This window comes from Ascidia mentula, chromosome 4, assembly GCF_947561715.1.
Source record: "Ascidia mentula chromosome 4, kaAscMent1.1, whole genome shotgun sequence".
Taxonomy (NCBI): domain Eukaryota; kingdom Metazoa; phylum Chordata; class Ascidiacea; order Phlebobranchia; family Ascidiidae; genus Ascidia; species Ascidia mentula.
Genome location: NC_138569.1, coordinates 1,079,326 through 1,097,814, shown reverse-complemented (window position 1 = coordinate 1,097,814; position 18,489 = coordinate 1,079,326). Strand labels below are relative to the sequence as shown.

General features: G+C 36.1%; 1 protein-coding gene and 1 long non-coding RNA gene across 2 annotated transcripts in view; both read right to left on the bottom strand.

Annotated features, from left to right (window-relative positions):
* LOC145899860 (uncharacterized) overlaps nucleotides 1–18,489 on the bottom strand; it is a 111,092-nt gene that overhangs the window by 61,128 nt on the left and 31,475 nt on the right. The window contains exon 8 of the mRNA XM_082988786.1: nucleotides 12,326–12,430. Coding sequence (XP_082844912.1) covers nucleotides 12,326–12,430 — 105 coding nt within the window. The remainder of the gene's footprint in view (nucleotides 1–12,325; nucleotides 12,431–18,489) is intronic.
* On the bottom strand, nucleotides 16,158–17,619 carry LOC145899306 (uncharacterized). Its single transcript, XR_014402481.1, has 3 exons — nucleotides 17,186–17,619; nucleotides 16,913–17,104; nucleotides 16,158–16,287 (listed from the first exon to the last, which is right to left on the bottom strand). It is a non-coding gene; the product is annotated as an uncharacterized LOC145899306 (long non-coding RNA).

The following is an 18,489-nucleotide window of genomic DNA, read 5'->3' as shown; positions in this document are numbered from 1 at the left end:
ACCAAATTGAGCATGGTCTAAATTGTAAGGGAAACTTTTAATTATAAATAACTTATCAGTGATTGCACATCTTCCAACTCATCATATACATACACGCACATACACGTAATTTTTAAAGTCGGGCAAGGCAATAAGAAACTCACTATGTGCTCACCTTATTCACATTATATGCTATTACCCTGCACGTACATTATTACAATAACACATGTGGAAAAAAACAATACAGTTTGACCGATAACAACCTTCATTCAAAAGATTGCTTCGCTGTTTAACTTCATGGCTTGACATGTGAGCTGAACGTTTTGGTGATCAATAGATCGCCGGATTGTTTTCCACAACCGAACACAGTTTTTCCTGGCATGGTAACGAATCCCATTTAAGGCTTTTATGTATTTTTTAGCGCCATCTATCACAAGAATGTAATTGGGAAAGTCCACAAAGTAAATTTATTTTGTTCAAGTCTAATTTTTTTTGAGAAGGGAAACAACAATTTGTTAAAATCAACAACACTAAAAAATGATTGTTTTATTTATAGTGTACAGGTCTCTGATGCGATTTCGTGTCATGTAAACACGGTGTGTCAAATTGGAATATCCTACACCACTTTGCTTAGTGCCAAAATATACTGTTAAAACATATATAAATCGTGCCAACAGCCACGAATAAGACTTTACGTTCTATACAATTGAGAAACAATTGAGGTTTCAAATATATTTAGGGGTGCGTGTATTTTACGCGGGCCAGATATCTTGTTATCCGCAAGAGGGCGATAAAGATTGTATTTAGTTCAGGAGTCACTTCATGACCAGCTTCCAAGCAAGCTATTTTTGGGTTTAGAATTTTCAACACCGAGATAAAAAACGATCAATAAACGTAAGGTTTGCATATGATAACACGATTTAATTTTTGGGAGGTTTCCGTCTGATTCAAAATGGCAAGAAGCAAGTCACAAATGTAATCTCCTGGTTTAACTTTGGGAAAAACGGTTCTAATGGGAAAAAGTGTTCAGATGTTTAAGATTTGGTAATAGAAATTTGTCTACGTGACTGATATAACTCTGTCGCAATTGTGCGGTGACAAATATGATAACTCAAAGTCTAATAATCTTAACAAAGAAAGTGAAAGTAGACGATTGTTTGAACACACATATCCACCCTAGTACGCAAACAGGATATTGCGAGGGTTTGTTTGCACTACCATTGCACACAACACCTCATCCCTTACACCATTGCAAATAACACTAAAGGTTATATACGACCATTTTCCGTCAGTATGCTGTATATGTGACATTATGACGTCAAGCTACTGATTAAAAGTATATTTTTCTCAGGATCACTAACTTGAATGATGAAATTCGCATCTGTTTAGGTGTGAGCTGCGAAGTTTTGTTTTTCGGACAAAAATTATTTATCAACAAACTTCGGTGAAAATGTATGCGCTCCGTATTTCTGCACATATTGTGCAATATGATAAAGCCGTGGCACCCATGCACTCCTTGTAACATCATAGAATTACTTCCTGGTTGGCTTTAACATCGAGACATATGTTGGGTTCACCAGCGCACAGTAACCCTTTAAACTATCCGGTGACAAAGTATTAATTACAGCAGTGCGACACAATTAAAAGCTGCGTTATAACAATGATTCAAACTCAGCTTAGTGATCATTGTCCTTAAACCACATGTTGGAATTTATAAAACGACAACTAAGATATTTATGGTTGAAGACACGCCTTGTTTTCTTACAAACAGAAAAGTATTTTCACGCAATATTGTGTCTTGTCCCAAAAGTAAGGCCATTTATTTCATAATGCGGTCAGATGAATTTCATCACAAAACATTCAAAGAACTGTGTTTGTGCAACTTTCTAAGGTCTTGTTCAGTGTTCTCGTTAAACTTATTACATCGGACTTAATTACCGCCTATTCTCCTATTGCTTACTATAGGTTGGCGATAGAAAAATCCTTGCAATAGAAACTCAACGCAACGAAGATCACATTCATTTATTAAAATATTAAAAACACACAGTGATGGACATTAAGTGAAAACGTCATGAACTGTCAGGGAAACACGAATAGAGAACAAACAGTAGCCACAGTTTTCTTTTGACATTGTAAGTTTACACAGAGAGGTTGAAGCCATTTGAAGTCAACCTTCCTGCAATACTCAATACCCTGGCAAACAAAAGGAAGGTGTTCTATTAAGTCAGGTAAAACATTAACCCCAGCAATACAAGGAAGTAAATGGAGCTTTCACAACGGACTTTCCGATCAGGAGAGGTATCAGACAAGGAGACCCCCTTAGTCTGAACCTTTTCCTGATTGCCCTAGATCCGCTCCTCGTTGCCCTACAAAACAACGCTTCTATCGACTCAACCCCAGTGCCATGCAGCAACACACCCAAGGCAATCGCTTACGCCGATGACGTCACCCTAGTGGTGGCTCATCGGCATTCCCTCACCAAAGCCCTCGGCCTCATTGATAATTTCGGTAAAATTTCTGAAATAAAACTTAACCCCACCAAAACCGAAGCGATTGCCATTCTTCTCCCTCCCCTTGACGACCCAACCTTATGTCAGATAAATGGAACCCTAAATCTATAACACCGTTAAATACCCCAATAGGCGCACCATCGGACATCACCGCGGCATGGCAAAAAGCAGTCACCTCTTTACAATCCCGCGCCAAATCTATAAGCAACCCGTTTCTTACTTTTAATTCAAAATGCATCCTCACTAAGACTATACTTTTACCCGAAATTTCATACCTGGCTAAAACTTAACCCCCACCAACCCTGCAACGAAAACGGATCGACGGCATTGTGGTAAAGTTCGTCGTCGGCCCGAACAATCCCACCTTGCCAATTAACATCCTGGCAGCCCGTCGTGACCATGGCGGTTACGGCGCGGCAAACATTCCCCTCTACGCTGATCAATCACTTCTCTATCCTATAAAGCAATATTATAACCACCGTCTTTTGGAAACCCCGACCACCCCACAGCCTTCATTCATCGAATACAATCTTGGCCTTTCCCTTAGCAAACTTTTCAACCTGAGAACCAGAAACTTTCTTCCGTACGCAACCACACCTTCCCCTCACTACAAATTCCTGTTAGACCTTTTGGAAACCTTGAACCTCACAGAAGCCGAGCTGATGTCACGCAAAACAAAACCCTTATACCTCCGAACCATCGACAACGCCACAACACCTCACCAATTCAACGACTGGGCCCAAATCCACCACCCGATATTCCCAAATTACCTAAAATCCTTTAATTACCGGCTTACCCATAAAATATTACCTTTAAATTGTCAAAAATTCTACCTCCCTTTGGACCAACAACCCCACTGTTATTTATGTAATTACCCCTTTGAAACTTTCACACACCTCTTCCACAATTGTCCTTCCATTCAGCCTCTTCTCTCGTTGATCCGCAACGCCTTTCAAACTTTATCTGACCTAAACACCTCTTCCTTCGACACATCTTTACACATCGCCTTTCCCCGACTTCACAACACAACACCTTACACGAAAACATTAGGAGCACTTTTAAACACCTCACTAACACACACTATCTGGAAAACACGAAACAGAATTAAACACGACACAAGACCCATCAACGACATACCCCGCCACTTGATAACATCCTGCAAATCCTCTTTACGCTTAAAACTAGCTGTCCAGCGAAATAGGGACAACCCCTTTCTCGAGGAGGTCCTGGCCGACGTCGTTAACGTCTTCAACAACCAGAGAAATACCGACATCCCACAATAGCGCCCACTCCCGGATGGCTCACCGACAAAATTTTGTCCACGCGACTTCGTTACATTTTTGTTTTACGCGATAAAAAGCGTGATACACACGTAAACAATCGGAAAAGCCCTACCTTAGCGACCACTCGTGGACGATATCTTTAATAGACAAAAACCCCTAGCTGTCACTATGTGTCGGTCCCTGTTTATGCTTATTTTGTTGTCGTCGCCCGTTAACCTTTAGCGCCCACACGTGGACGTTACATGTAATAGACAAGAACCACTAGATGCCACTACCTGTCGGTCCACCTTTTTTTGTTTTTTGTTTTGTTGTCATTGCCTCTCACCCTTTAGCGCCCACTTGCAGATACTATCCCAATGATAAACCAACCACCACATGTCGCCAACCCTTTTCTCTTGTGTTGTCATTTTACATTGTTCGTCTCATTTATTGTTATTTTCGTAAATACCTGGTGTGATATTCGTGGGGACTAGTACCCGAATAAAATACTAACGGGCATACGCACTACGCCCATCAAACTTCAATATCACACTTCCTACGGTACAACACTCACAAAATCAAACCGTTATGCAAGAAAAGTTATTACTTCTGATAAGTAACCTGGATTGCGTCGTGCGACTTTTACTTTTCTGTCAAATGCCTTAAACAGACCAGAGGGATGTTAGTTGACAAAAAAAACGCCAGTTAACAAAACTTTGAACGCGGGTTACTCGGCCACCTTACGAGGTAGCGGCATGATTTTTTCACACGATACAGATCATAGGCAGACCTTTTAAACCATACCAAAAATATATCCATATTCGGTTATTATTATCATATGCGTATTATAGCATAAGTCGCGAAAACAAGACTCGCTTCGCTAGTTTTTAAAGCATAACAATCTACGCGCTAAACCCTTTCAAACGATATCAAAACTTTTGAAAAATTCGCTTGGACTTGTGCAGAAAAATGAATTTATATTTTTGAAACATGAAAAAATATCGATTTTTCCATGACAACGTTTTTTATCGTTATGGCCCAAGTTTCAATTTACAACCATACGAAAGCTCAAAAATCAAGCTTCCCAAAAATATTATATTTGTCTAAAAACACATTGAACTGCCGCTGTACCAGCCGAATACACTTCAACCCTACACCCCCCACTGTAAAAAAACACCCCCACTGTAAAAAAACTTCAACCCTACCCCCCCACTGTTAGGGGTGCTCTGGTGCATACTTTCGCCGATAAATGTTGCTACAAACCGAGTCCCGAGCTTTTCTTTTGCATAAACAACCTTATACCATCCCACTATCGAATGAAATTAAAGTTGAATCAATTCTGTCGGAGATGCTATGCTAAATTTAACGATTACTTACTCCAACCCGACCGTCGCCCGCCGCTCTTTTAAGCCGTCAGGCCATATGGATGGGCGTCACGTACTTTCGCCGATAAATGTTGCTACAAACCGAGTCCCGAGCTTTTCTTTTGCACAAACAACCTTATACCATCCCACTATCGAATGAAATCAAAGTTGAATCAATTCAGTCGGAGATGCTATGCTAAATACAACGATTACTTACTCCAACCCGACCGTTCCCGACAACAAGAACATCGCTTCACCACCGATGAAATCTTGGTTTAATGATCAAAAACATAATTGACGCTTTAAAACAATTTCACACTTTTGACCCAAATAATAACGATGACTGGCACACGCTTTACTGTTCAATATATCAAGGAAAACATAATAAACTTTATATTCGAAACAAGATCCGGTCACTTAAATCAACTTGGGAGCGAAACCGGGATGAAATTGTAAAACACTGCGCGAACGAATGCGAGATTTTTGAAAGGGTAAAGAAGTACACTTTGACGACAACAATCTTCATTCAAAAGAACTTCATGGATTGACATGTGAGCTGAAAGTTTTGGTGATCAATAGACCTCCGGATTGATTTTTAAAAACGAATTTGAACACAGTTTATCCTGGCCTGGTAACGAATCCCATTTAAAGCTTTTATGTATAATTTTAGCGCTATCACCAGAGTGTAATTGGGAAAGTCCCTAAATTAAATTTATTTTGTCACGGCCACTTTTTTTTGAGAAGGGAAACAACAATTTGTTGAAAACATCATCACTCAAAAATGATTGCTTTATTTGTAGCGTACAGGTCTCTGATGTGATTTTGTTTTATTCAAAAGCCGTGTTTCCAATTCGAATATCCTGCACCACTTTACTTAGTGCCAAAATATACTGTAAAACATATATAAATCCTGCCAACAGCCACGAATAAGACTTTACGCTCTATACAATTGAGAAACCAGTGGTTTCAAATATATTGAGGGGTGCGTGTATTTTACACGGGCCAGATATCTTGTTCTCCGCAAGAGAGCGATAAAGATTGTATTTAGTTCAGGAGTCACTTCATGTTCAGCTTTCAAGCAAGCTATTTTTGGGTTTAGAGTTTTTTGCTCTGAGAAACAAAACGATCAATGAACGTAAGGTATGCATATGATCACAAGATTTTATTTTTTGGTTTTTTTTTCGTCTGATTCAAAACAGTAAGAAGCAAGTCACAAATGTAATCTCCTGGTTTAATTCTGGGGAAAAACAGTCTTAATGGGAAAAAGTGTTCAGATGTTTAAGATTTGGGACTACAAATTTGTCTACGTGCCTGATATAACTCTGTCGCAATTGTGCGGTGACAAATATGATAACCCTAAAGTCTAATAATCCTAACAAAGAAAGTGAAAGTTGACGATTGTTTGAACACACATATCCACCCTAGTACGCGAACAGGATATTACGAGGGTTTGTTTGCACTGTAACGTTTATGCTATGATGTAATGACTTGCAGTCTTAACCGCCCAGGTAAATACCACAGTTCTTGGAACTGTCTGAGACAAGTATATGAGAATTGACCGTAATGACAAAATGACAAGAGTCGTGGGCTCACGCGATTGCATACTTGATTGTGTATATATTCTGTGTTTTTTTGTGGTGAGAATCATTTTACATTTGGGCTTGCCATGTTGTGTGGAATCGCCCTATTCTGCACATATTCGTTCGTATCTTGGTGTCAACTGAATAAAACAAACTAACCCAAGTTTCGTTTGTTACTGAAGTGGAGTCAGGAAATGTCAGTCGCAGTGAACACGCAGTCAACTAGTAAACATTGCCCCTCAAATCTTACACTTGGATCACGTCGGGGTCACCAAGTGTAAGATTTGGGGGGGAGGTTTATTATATTTTCCCCAAAAACTTTGAAACCTCGCCACCTTTAAAATATCCTGGATGCCAATTGTAACATGTTGGTTTATCTGATAATCTTCTATAAGTTGCAAACAGCTAAAAAGTGCAGTATTGACAAACATTTACTAACCTTTACTGAAGCATCCAGATAAGAGAACAAATGCAACTTGAAGTAATAGTTTCACGATCATGGTAAAACAAAATCTTTTACACAACAAATATCTCAGCTACCCTGGAACCTGAAGCTGCACAAAAATGTTAAACGACCCACGACCGTGACACCTGTTTTATTGTTATATTGTGTGTGATGTCAACAAAGCGCAACAGAGATTCAATGGAGCGTCAATTTAACGCAAATTGCAAACAATGGAACTCAGTCGTCACGCTTGTGAACCGCGAAACCCGTCGAACTGACGGCGCATTTTCCGACTCCCTCACAGCAGGTATAAATTTTACACGTAGCATAACGTAACTACATTCAAAACAAGAAATTACGTTCGGCGCTCTAGTACAGGCGTACATCGTAAAGTACAGCAACTATACAATCAAAATATATTGTTTTTAATTATGTCGAATGACAACTAGCATTATTGCCAAAGTAGCCTGCACTTACTACAGGAAAAACGAACAACGTTTCTAGTCTACTTATGTAGCTGTGTAATTTTGTTCGGTGGACGACGAAACCAACAAGTACCTGTTGGCATATCATACTACGAGACTGACGTTGCAACAAACCATTTCAGCTACGCAAGCGAACTTAATTATCAAAAACTTGGTTAAGATTTTTGTCTGCGTTGTGTAAGGAATAAGTCGCTCGCAATGTGATCAGGACAGCGTGTGATGTTTATACCCTTCCTTATTTCCTATTCAAATCTAAACGCGTCAACCAACCATGCGTGTAGATGCATCACCAGAACAAAGTTCAATAATATGTAAATGAGCCAAATTGAATATGGTCTTAAACTGTAAAGAATACTTTTATTTCTGCACGTTTTCTTTCTCGCACGACAACTTTGCAAAAAATTCGTTTACTTTCGATCTAGTTTGTGAGTTGGCTGACGAGGTTAGTTTTCGACAAATTGACCGAATCCTAGAGTTGAGAACAACTTATCAGTGAATGCACATCTTTCAACGCATTAGCCTAGTACACACACGAAATATTTGTAAGTATTTGAGAGTTGTTCGCATACACGGCCGTAACACAAACGATCAGGAAGTCGGGTAAAGCAATAGGAAAAGCTTATTATGCGCTAACCTCATTCACATGATACACTCTTACACACGTACATAACAAAAAAACAAGTGGAAAAAGATAATACAGTTTGACGACAACAATCTTCATTCAAAAGATTGCTTCGCTGTTCAACTTTATGGCCTGACATATCAGCTGAAAGTTTTGATGATCAATAGACCGCCGGATTGTTTACCACAACCGAACACAGTTTTTCCTGGCTTGGTAACGAATCTCATTTAAGGTTTCTTGTATAATTCTATCGCCCTCTATCGCCAAAATGTTTTAGGTAAAGTCCCTAAACTGAATTTATTTTGTCAAGACCTAGTTTTTTTTGAGAAGGGAAACAACAATTTGTTGAAAACAACATCACTAAAAATGATTGCTTTATTTATAGCGTACAGGTCTCTGATGTGATTTTGTGTTATGTAAAAGTCGTGTTTGCCATTGGAATATCCTACACCACTTTGCTTAGTGCCAAAATATACTTCTAAAACGTATATAAATCCTGACAACAGCCACGAAGAGGAATTTACGTTCTATACAATTGAGAAATTTCATATATTTTTAAGGGTGCGTGTATTTGGGCCAGATATCTTTTTCTCCGCAAGAGGGTGATAAAGATTGTATTTAGTTCAGGAGACCGTCATGGTCAGCTTTCAAGCAAGCTATTTTTGGGTTTAGAATTTTCGGCTCTGAGATACAAAACGATCAATAAACGTAAGGTTTGCATATGATAACACGATTTATTTTTTGGGGGGATTTTCGTCTGATTCAAAATGGCAAGAAGCAAGTCACAAATGTATTCTCCTGGTTTAATTCTGGGGGAAAAACGGTTCTAATGGGAAAAAGTGTCCAGATGTTTAAGATTTGGGACTAGAAATTTGTCTACGTGACTGATATAACTCTGTCGCAATTGTGCGGTGACAAATATGATAACCCTAAAGCCTAATAATCCTAACAAAGAAAGTGAAAGTAGACGAACGTTTAAACACACATATCCACCCTACTACGCAAACACGATATTTCGAGGGTTTGTTTGCACTACCATTGCACACAACACCTCATCCCTTACATCATTGCAAATAACACTAAAGGTTATGTACGACCTTTTTCTGTAAGTATTCTGTATATGTGATATTATGACGTCAAGCTACTGATTAAAAGTATATTTTTTTCTCAGGATCACTAACTTGAATGATGAAATTCGCATCTGTTTAGGTGTGAGCTGCGAAGTTTTGTTTTTCGGACAAAAATTATTTATCAACAAACTTCAGTGAAAATGTATGCGCTCCATATTTCTGAACTTATTGTGCAATAAGATAAAGCCGTGGCACCCATGCACTCCTTGTAACTTTATATAATTACTTCCTGGTTGGCTTTAACATCGAGACATATCTTGGGTTCACCATAGCACAGTAACCTATCGAACTATCCGGTGACAAAGTATTAGTTACATCAGTGCGACGCAATGAAAAGCTGCGTTATAACAATGATTCAAACTCAGCTTAGTGATCACTGTCCTTAAATCACATGTAGGAATTTATAAAACGACAACTAAGATATTTATGGTTGAAGACACGACTTGTTTTCTTACAAACAGAAAGTATTTTCACGCTATATTGTGTCTTGTCCCAAAAGTAAGGCCATTTATTTCATAATGCGGTCGGATGAATTTCATCACAAAACATTCAAAAAACTATGTTTGTGCAACTTCCTTAGGTCTTGTTCAGTGTTCTCGTTAAACTTATTACATCGGTTATTCGTAAGTAAAGAAGGTGGTAGATAGAGAAGAGAGCAAAACACACAATTCGCATATTAGCTTTCCTGCCAACACGGAAGTTCTGTAAAGGAAAGGAGTCTTGCCTGTAAACCGCCTTCCGCGTATTCGTCACCGAACATGTTGTTTTACGTAAAAAACTCTACAATATATTGATCACCTTAGTTTGATCACAAAAGTAAGTGATGCACAATTTCGCAGAAATTAAAGCCAAAGCCGCCAAATCAACCAATTTATGGAGTGTAAACGGCAGAACATTTTTACATACAAAGTTCAAATCGTCCAAAAAAGGTTTAAATGCCTCTTTGTAATGAATCACTTAATTACCGCCTATTCTCCTATTGCTTACTATAGGTTGGCGATAGAAAAATCCTTGCAATAGAAACTCAACGCAGCGAAGATCTCATTCATTTATTCAAATATTAAAAACACACAGTGATGGACATTAAGTGAAAACGTTATGAAACACGAATAGAGAACAAACAGTGGTCACAGTTCCTACAACATTCTAAATTTACACAGGGAAGTTAAACACAAAGTCATTTGAAGTCAATCTTCCTGTAACACCCGATACCCTGGCAAACAAACGGAAGGTATTCTCTAAAGTCTGGTAAAACATTAACCCCAGCAATACAAGGAAGTAAATTGAGCCGTACTTGATTGGTTGAACTTATCAGGTATTTTCACTGGGCGACTTTACGTTGTAGAATCGGCTTCAAAATCAATGAGAAACTAAAAGTTGCAGTTGTTTTACAAGAACACCGCACTGTAATAACTTGTACCAATCGTTATACCAGGAAAGTTATCATACTGTTGGCCAACCTTAAGTTTAAATAAATTTAAACAAATAAAATACATTCGCATTCTGTCTCGAAATGATGGATGATCGTATGCAATACAAAATACTTTTACATAAACAGTGCACTGTAATATTTCTTCTCACAATGTTGACTAACCTGAAGTTTAAATCAACTTAAACCAAATACATGTTTCAAATACACAGTAGTGGTCAGTACATTTGCATTGTTTCTAAAATCAGTAGTTAAAGTGCTTTTAACTGGGACCAAATGTTTCATATGCTGATGCACTTTGGTTTCCAGTTGTGTTTTGATAAGTTACCATGTTCTGATACTCAAGTGTGTTTTCATATGTGGGTGTATTAGGTTGTGGAGGTTTGTTTTCATACACATGCGTGTCTAAATAAGCAGGTGCTTCCTTTAAAACCTTTGAGGGTGTTCCTTTCATTTTGTTACCTGCAAGTTACCAACAGTAATATAAAACAAAACTTTGGGTTAACAACCCAACATCATGAAATATGTTACAATTTCACATTTACCTGTTGATCTTGTGAAACAAAATACTGCAAGTATTATGGCAAGAATCACAACAAAGGCTGCTACAGATATTCCAATAATCATTCCCAGTTGGCTGGTAGTGATTGCAGATACTGTTATTGTGATCGAGCTTGTTCCAATTGCATTTGTAACTTGCAAAGTGTAGGTTCCTGCAGGCTCCTACAGCATAAATCAAACAGCAATTGACACAACTTATATTGTTATTGTGTGGTTTAAAAGAGCAATTTAATATTTTAAGTTGACTGACCAATTAAGTGTTAGTGTCCTATAGGAATAGACATATGCGCAGCACCTGTGTGTGGTGCAATGAAAATATATTCTTTAGGCCAAAACTATGTCAAAAATCTGTTTTTATGATAATAAAGTATTAATTTTTTTAGTAAATTTAACAGTTTTAAATCATAAAGTTTAAGCTATTGGATATCGGACATGACTTGATTGGTGTTTTATTGGATGTTATAACCAGAAATTTTAGAGTCACAATCTATATGAAAAAGAGGTGGATCTAAATGTTAATGCACTGGGATAATGCGTTATGATATCATTAAATTACAAACTTCATACCCAGATATATGTAGGTGACCCAAGTGCTTATTCTAATTAAAGTTTTCAAACATCATTTGTGCAGCTACCAAACAATTTTTTCACACAACAAGGGTGCAATGACAAGTATACAACGTCTTTTGTTAATTTAAATTTAACATAAAATCTACTTTAGGCAAACTAAATTTTTATTGACAAAAAATTTGATTTGCATTTAACAAATGTTGCGTTCGGTTAATATTTTTTCATGATAACTTTCATATCAAGAACAATTAAATTTACATTAATTTGATATGAGAACCCCTGTTGATTATATGACATCCATGTAAGATTTTTATTCCCACCTCCTGAAACAAATAATTTCATAAAAACAACATGTTTTAATCTTAACATGCATTCAGGAATTACAAACCTGGTGATATTAAAACAGAGGCAGAAGGTGGAGGATTTGAATACACAGCAACATTACATGGTTTGTTTGGTTGGCAGTTCACATTGCCAACAGTGTATGGTTGGTCTATGAAATTAAATTAACTTGTAAAGCCAACATTAGAACAATTGCAAAACATATACCATTATTGTTTAAATAGTGCAGAACAATTATAAATTCGTACATGATGAAAAATGTTAACTTGTAAACAACAGCACTATGCTAAGTGCTCAATCATTCATTGGCTTTGATGCACATTAATACAAATTGTATATTAGGAAAAATTTCAGCAACCTGTACCAAATAGAATTTCTATCTTTTTCTGATGATGGAGCAAGTATTGAAAAATAAATCTTTAAAGTCATACATATTAGGTCGTGATATCCTGGTATGTTATTTTATGTTTTCAGATTTCTGCTAATTAAAATAATCATGAACAGAGGAAAAATCCTAATAGACAATCAGTGGCAATGCTACGAGTGTTGTGAAACTTCCCAAAGGCTTTGTACACATAAGCTGTGATACACGAGGTGGAAACATTTCTCCCACTTGTAATTACATTTTATTAGCAAGCTAAAATCCTAGTAATTCTTACACTGGAAAAAGAGCCATAATAATCATTGAGAGCTACAGAAAGGGTGTACATACTGTTTCAACCTGTATAGTGTATGCACTTTGTGGTACATTTTGGTCAATGTCAATCCGTTGGGTGTGTCTACTAGTGTAAAAGTGGATATCTATGAGCCTGCTAGTGTGAAAGCTAGTGCAGTGACACAGTTAACAGCTACACCTACACTTATCAGTGTGTACACCCTGTCTGCAGCTCTTTTACACTGGGGGGTGTGAAAGGTGGCAAATGTAAGAGATATAAAAGAGAAATAGAAAGAAACAACTAAAAGTATGTTTTACAAAAGAACAATTCTATAAATAAATGTGGAAGTTTAAGATCGGAATAGAGAAGTAGGTTGCAATTTTGGAATAGAATTGCTGCAGCCAACAGACATCCCTTCACTGAACACAAAGTTATTAACAAGTTAAGCAAGATATTTAAAATAAACAAAATTAATGATAATTACATTTTTCGCAACCAGATACCATACAAAACCACAAGTAAGGTAATCGAATGACGCACTTCAAGGTAAAGTCAATCTTAACAAAACAAATTTGGATCAATTAAGATTTGTAGTCAATGATACATTTTGCAATAGCTTCCAAAACAAATTATTCACACAACATGCCAAACATCACTCTGAAAACATGCAGATCTGAATGGACAAACTATTTCAAATTATCACCACATGCAAACTTTCCATGGTGCAAACTTACACTGAACATCAATGTTAATCCTTGTTTGGAAACTCCCAAACACATCAGAAGACTTGCATACATATGTACCAGTGTCATTTGGTGTAATATTTTTCAACAAAATGCTATCACCATATACATCTATCTTAACACCAATCCCATCTTTTGTCCACTTAAAAGTTGTACCAAGATAACTCTGGTAGTTGACAGTACAATTAATAATCGCAGCATCACTTTGACTAAGAAGCTTTGTTGCATTGCTATCAACTGCCTGATCATTCACCGTTATCTTTGGTTGTCCTGAATATCAATTATTGAGTGAAGAAAGAAAGTGTGAAGTGAAAAATCAATAACTTACTTATCGTTGGAACTGACACAATTGAAATGGTTGTGTTGGCAGATGTACCAATGCCATTAGTGGCTTCACAAGTTGCATTTCTTGAATCAATAAATTTTCTCTCTATGCTGCATGATTTGTTGCGTTCATTCAAGTTATCATAAGACCAAACACATTGGGATCGGGGATTTGAAACAACAGTGCAATTTAATCTCAGACTAGTGTTTTGCAGAATAATATACTGGTTTTCAGTTTGCTGAAATAAGCCCTGCACATTGATGTTGAAAATTGTAGGTGGATCTGAATGTAATTAACATATAAAGACATTAATCTCATATTTTAAGGATTTTTAGGTGTGTAATCGTTGTGATAGATGATTTCAACACTTCGCACAACTAACGACAATTTAGGTTGTTTTTTGTTTGCTAAAATTATAACATGCAAACCCTTCTATGGTTAATAAATATTAGCAGAAAATTACCACAGACAGTTAACAGCCTCTTAGGGCAGGCAACAAAATAAGCAGAATATAAACTACTGAAGGACGCATATTAGTATTTCTATAAAATTAAGTTTCGGTTGTTGGTAATGCCCACTGTGTGGGCCTTTGTCACAATGGAAAGGGTACGTCACAGAGCAAAGATGTGATGCATAGGGGTCAATTTTATGGTCGAATGAGTGCACATGCATGTGCTGTTGTCATGGTAAATTTTAGGTTGTTTGGGGCAGTTTTTGTAGGGTTTTGGGCCATTTCAATCAAGAATTTACTTGGTGATGGGTGATGCTAAAAATTGTGGTGAAATTGGAGCACAAAATTCAGGTTGTATCTGTGGAAAAATGAATCGTTTAAGTGGCCGATCTTTCCTGATTTTATGAAAGATCCATCCCATATCTACAAATTTTGATAAAATTTAGCTCCTCGAAAAAAGTTCCAACTCTTCTCTATGCAATGGCATCAAATTTAGTTGCTGAAATACCCCCCTGGGCTGTTTATACTTTTTCTGGCTTTGTCATTGCAATATTATTCAGTTTAGTGTCTGATGGGCAGGTGCTTTACCTAAAGTTTGGTTTGTTGCTTTTATTAGGTTGATACTTGGAATTTATGTGATAAAGACTTATTTACAGTTATCCACGAACCTATGCCTGTACTGCTTTAAAAGCATTGTTTAGAGTTACATTTTAACTACCTTAAATTATATACATATTGATGGTGTAATTCAGTGCTATATTATCAGGACCCTGTGAAGTGAATTTCAATTCAACATTAGGAAAAAATACGTTTAATATTGAAAGTTATGATTTTAATACTTGCACACGTCCATAAACAGTGACTTCAATTTTTAGTGCTTCACAGTTTTAAGAAACCATTTGTTGGTTATATCATTAGCTCGAGGCAAATAAAACAACCAATTGATAAGATATTTTTCAGAGATAAAATAATCAAAAATGCATGCATTAATATATTTACCGGTAAAACTTCTGCAGTACTGGATTTCATTAAATTTACCCTTTAGGACCATGTGCAGTGAGTTAAAATGAAAAAAATGATCTCCTGTTCTTGGTATATTAATTATATGAACATGTTCAAATATACAAAAAGAAATTACACACTGCAATAGTAAACAACAATTAAAATTCTACTCACAAGATATTTTTAATATTGCTGGTTGAGACCATCCCCTGTCAGGTCTGACCTTTGTGTAATTTGTAAGAGCTTGACATCGAATCATTTGCCCATTCATTTCACGAGTAAGTTGAAGTTTGTATGTCCAGCCCTTAAACAGAATCCCATATTACAAATTTATAAAGTTAAACCTAAAAAACCACATGTTTCCCTTGCTATTCAGTGAGCCTTGTCAACAACACAAAAGCAACCCACATTAAAATTATTCTTTGGAAAATACAGTAAAATTAAGAAAATTAAACTAGAAATGTTTTTTTGTGTAATCCAAGTTGCTTGTTTTGCCACTATTCAAATGAATGTAATTTGAGTTTGCAAATTAATATATTTTTTGTCAAGAATGAAGTGGGGGGAAAATTTTTTATTGCGGATTATTTTTTTGCTTAACAAATGGTACCTACAGTAATATTTTTCAATTTATAGAACTACAGAACTTCAATTTTTTGACTTCACATAGAACAATTTCTAAACTTACAAGGAGTATTGTTTGAGTTTTTATTCCATTAACTTCAGCAACATATTGATTCCCGGTAGGTATAACGCTCTGGTTATAAGTGCAACTAACGTCTATTGAACTACCAGCTTGTCCAGATACACTTCCAGTAAGGCTTGGAAATGGAGCTGAAATAAATCAGGTCACTTAGTCTTGACAGATTTCTAGCTATAAAACACCATCGCCAATTGCATATTAAACCAAACATATTTACCAAAACATTTACCAATTATGCCATTGTTTCAATTATGCATTGTTTCAATTATGCATTGTTTCAATGGTTTATTCATCAACAATTACTCTTTAACAGAGGCCTTATAGCAGTAGCAATCAGTTTTCAAAGCATAAAATCATTTTACTTAACAAAACAATAAATTTTATATTTTTTATAATAGTGAAGGTAATTGTACTTCTGTTGTTGTACATGGCAAAAATATGTTGCAAATGGTAACCAATACCCTTACAAAACTTGGAGCTCAAGAATTTACATTTAGCACAAAAGCAATTAAACAGTTATGTTATTGCTGTATAAAACAGTTTTATTTGTATTTTTGTCAGCTACATAACTGTATATTAAGTTACATGCTTACTTGATTTGTAAATTTGAACAAAGCAAAGTATTGTGCTTGTGCACATATAGCACTGTAAAAACAAAAAAAATATTTCTTGGTAACATAACATAATGCATGCATACTGCATTTTTATTATGATTATGACAATATATATATGTATAAACAGGTTTTTACACAGTACCTGACCAACATTCCAATCCATCTGCACCAAACCATGTTGCATCATTTTGACATATTGTGTCACTGATACCTGGAGTTGAGTTACTGTAAAACAACTCCTGTCCTGTTTGGCATTTAAATTGTGCTGTTGCACCATAAGTTCGATTTTTTCCCACTATGCTTGGTCCAGCATTTGAAATCACATTGGAACAATCTAACAAACACATATGGAGTAAAATATCTCTGGTCTATTTTACATAAGTAACACAATGATAATAATAACCTAGTATCTTACATTCAGCTGATAAAATAAATGTGTTGTTGTTTGCAGGTGAACATTGAAGGGATACAGTGTAGTTTGCTGGGCTGGAAGTTAGAGCAGTTGCTAAATATGTTGAGGTGTAACCTCCAGGATTGTTTGAGCATTGAACATTAGATGGGAGATTAGACGCACATCCAGTTGGACCAAAAAATGTTATAAGAATTGAATTGATGCTCCATCCACAATATGAGACTTCTTGTGGTATTGTTGTATTAAAGATTGGGGAAAAGTTCACAGCTACCCTTCCTTTGTTTGTTAGTCCATGGGATTCGAAGATTTGTTGTGCATCTGAAAAAAGGAGCAAAATTACTAATCTGGACACAGACAAATAAAATATGTGTCTTAATGTAGTTTACTAGTGATTATATAACAGTAAGCCTCATATCTAGTAATCCCCTAACCTGTACACCATACAACCACCCAACTTTAACGAATATTTTTCGATGTACTTTTCTGATTTGATTTGGATGGATAACAACAAAATAACCCTAAACTCAAATTTATTAGCAGAATAATTTTGCAACCTTTAAGACAGAGATCAGCTGTGCTACAGTGAAACAAATCTTGTCACAAAATATTTAAAAAATTTTAGCTACTTTGAAAAGCTACCCCTACAGTATACTTGTGTTGTACAACATTTCCTGCTTTTTATTTTAAATATCGATGTCATTTCTGCTACCTTAAAATGCAACAAATGGTGGCTGTTTAACATTCTAAATACATATTGACAGGCAAATAACATGTGTTCTTCTAAATAATTAAGCCTGGTGTTATTCATTGTTATTGGTAAAATATAACTTACCATTCCACCAAATATTTAGCCACCAAATAAATACACCACAATAAAAACATCGGTATCCATTAGTAAATAGTTTCACACAGTGTTTTCATTAGGTTACAAAGCACTTACCAATTTTGCAATGCGAAAAAGCACAGGTTACTATCAAAAATATTGCTAAATTTGAATCCATTCTTAGCTGTGTAAATAAATTTATGACACTGTAGTTGATCTTTTTACAAGTGCTGTAACAAAAACACAAAAATCCAAGACGTTGAATAAATATTTTATCAAATGCAATTCCAAAGCAATCTGAGCATCATATACCATCTGACTTCTTTTACTTAGTCTTAAATACTGCGCATGGTGTTGCGTACACTGAACACAACAATATTCAGGTTAGCTACAATGTGAAAGGTGAAGCCATTGGCTGCTAAAAAACTAATTAGCGTTTTTTTTAGTAGTAGTTAACACATGCATTTTTAATATTCTGTTGATA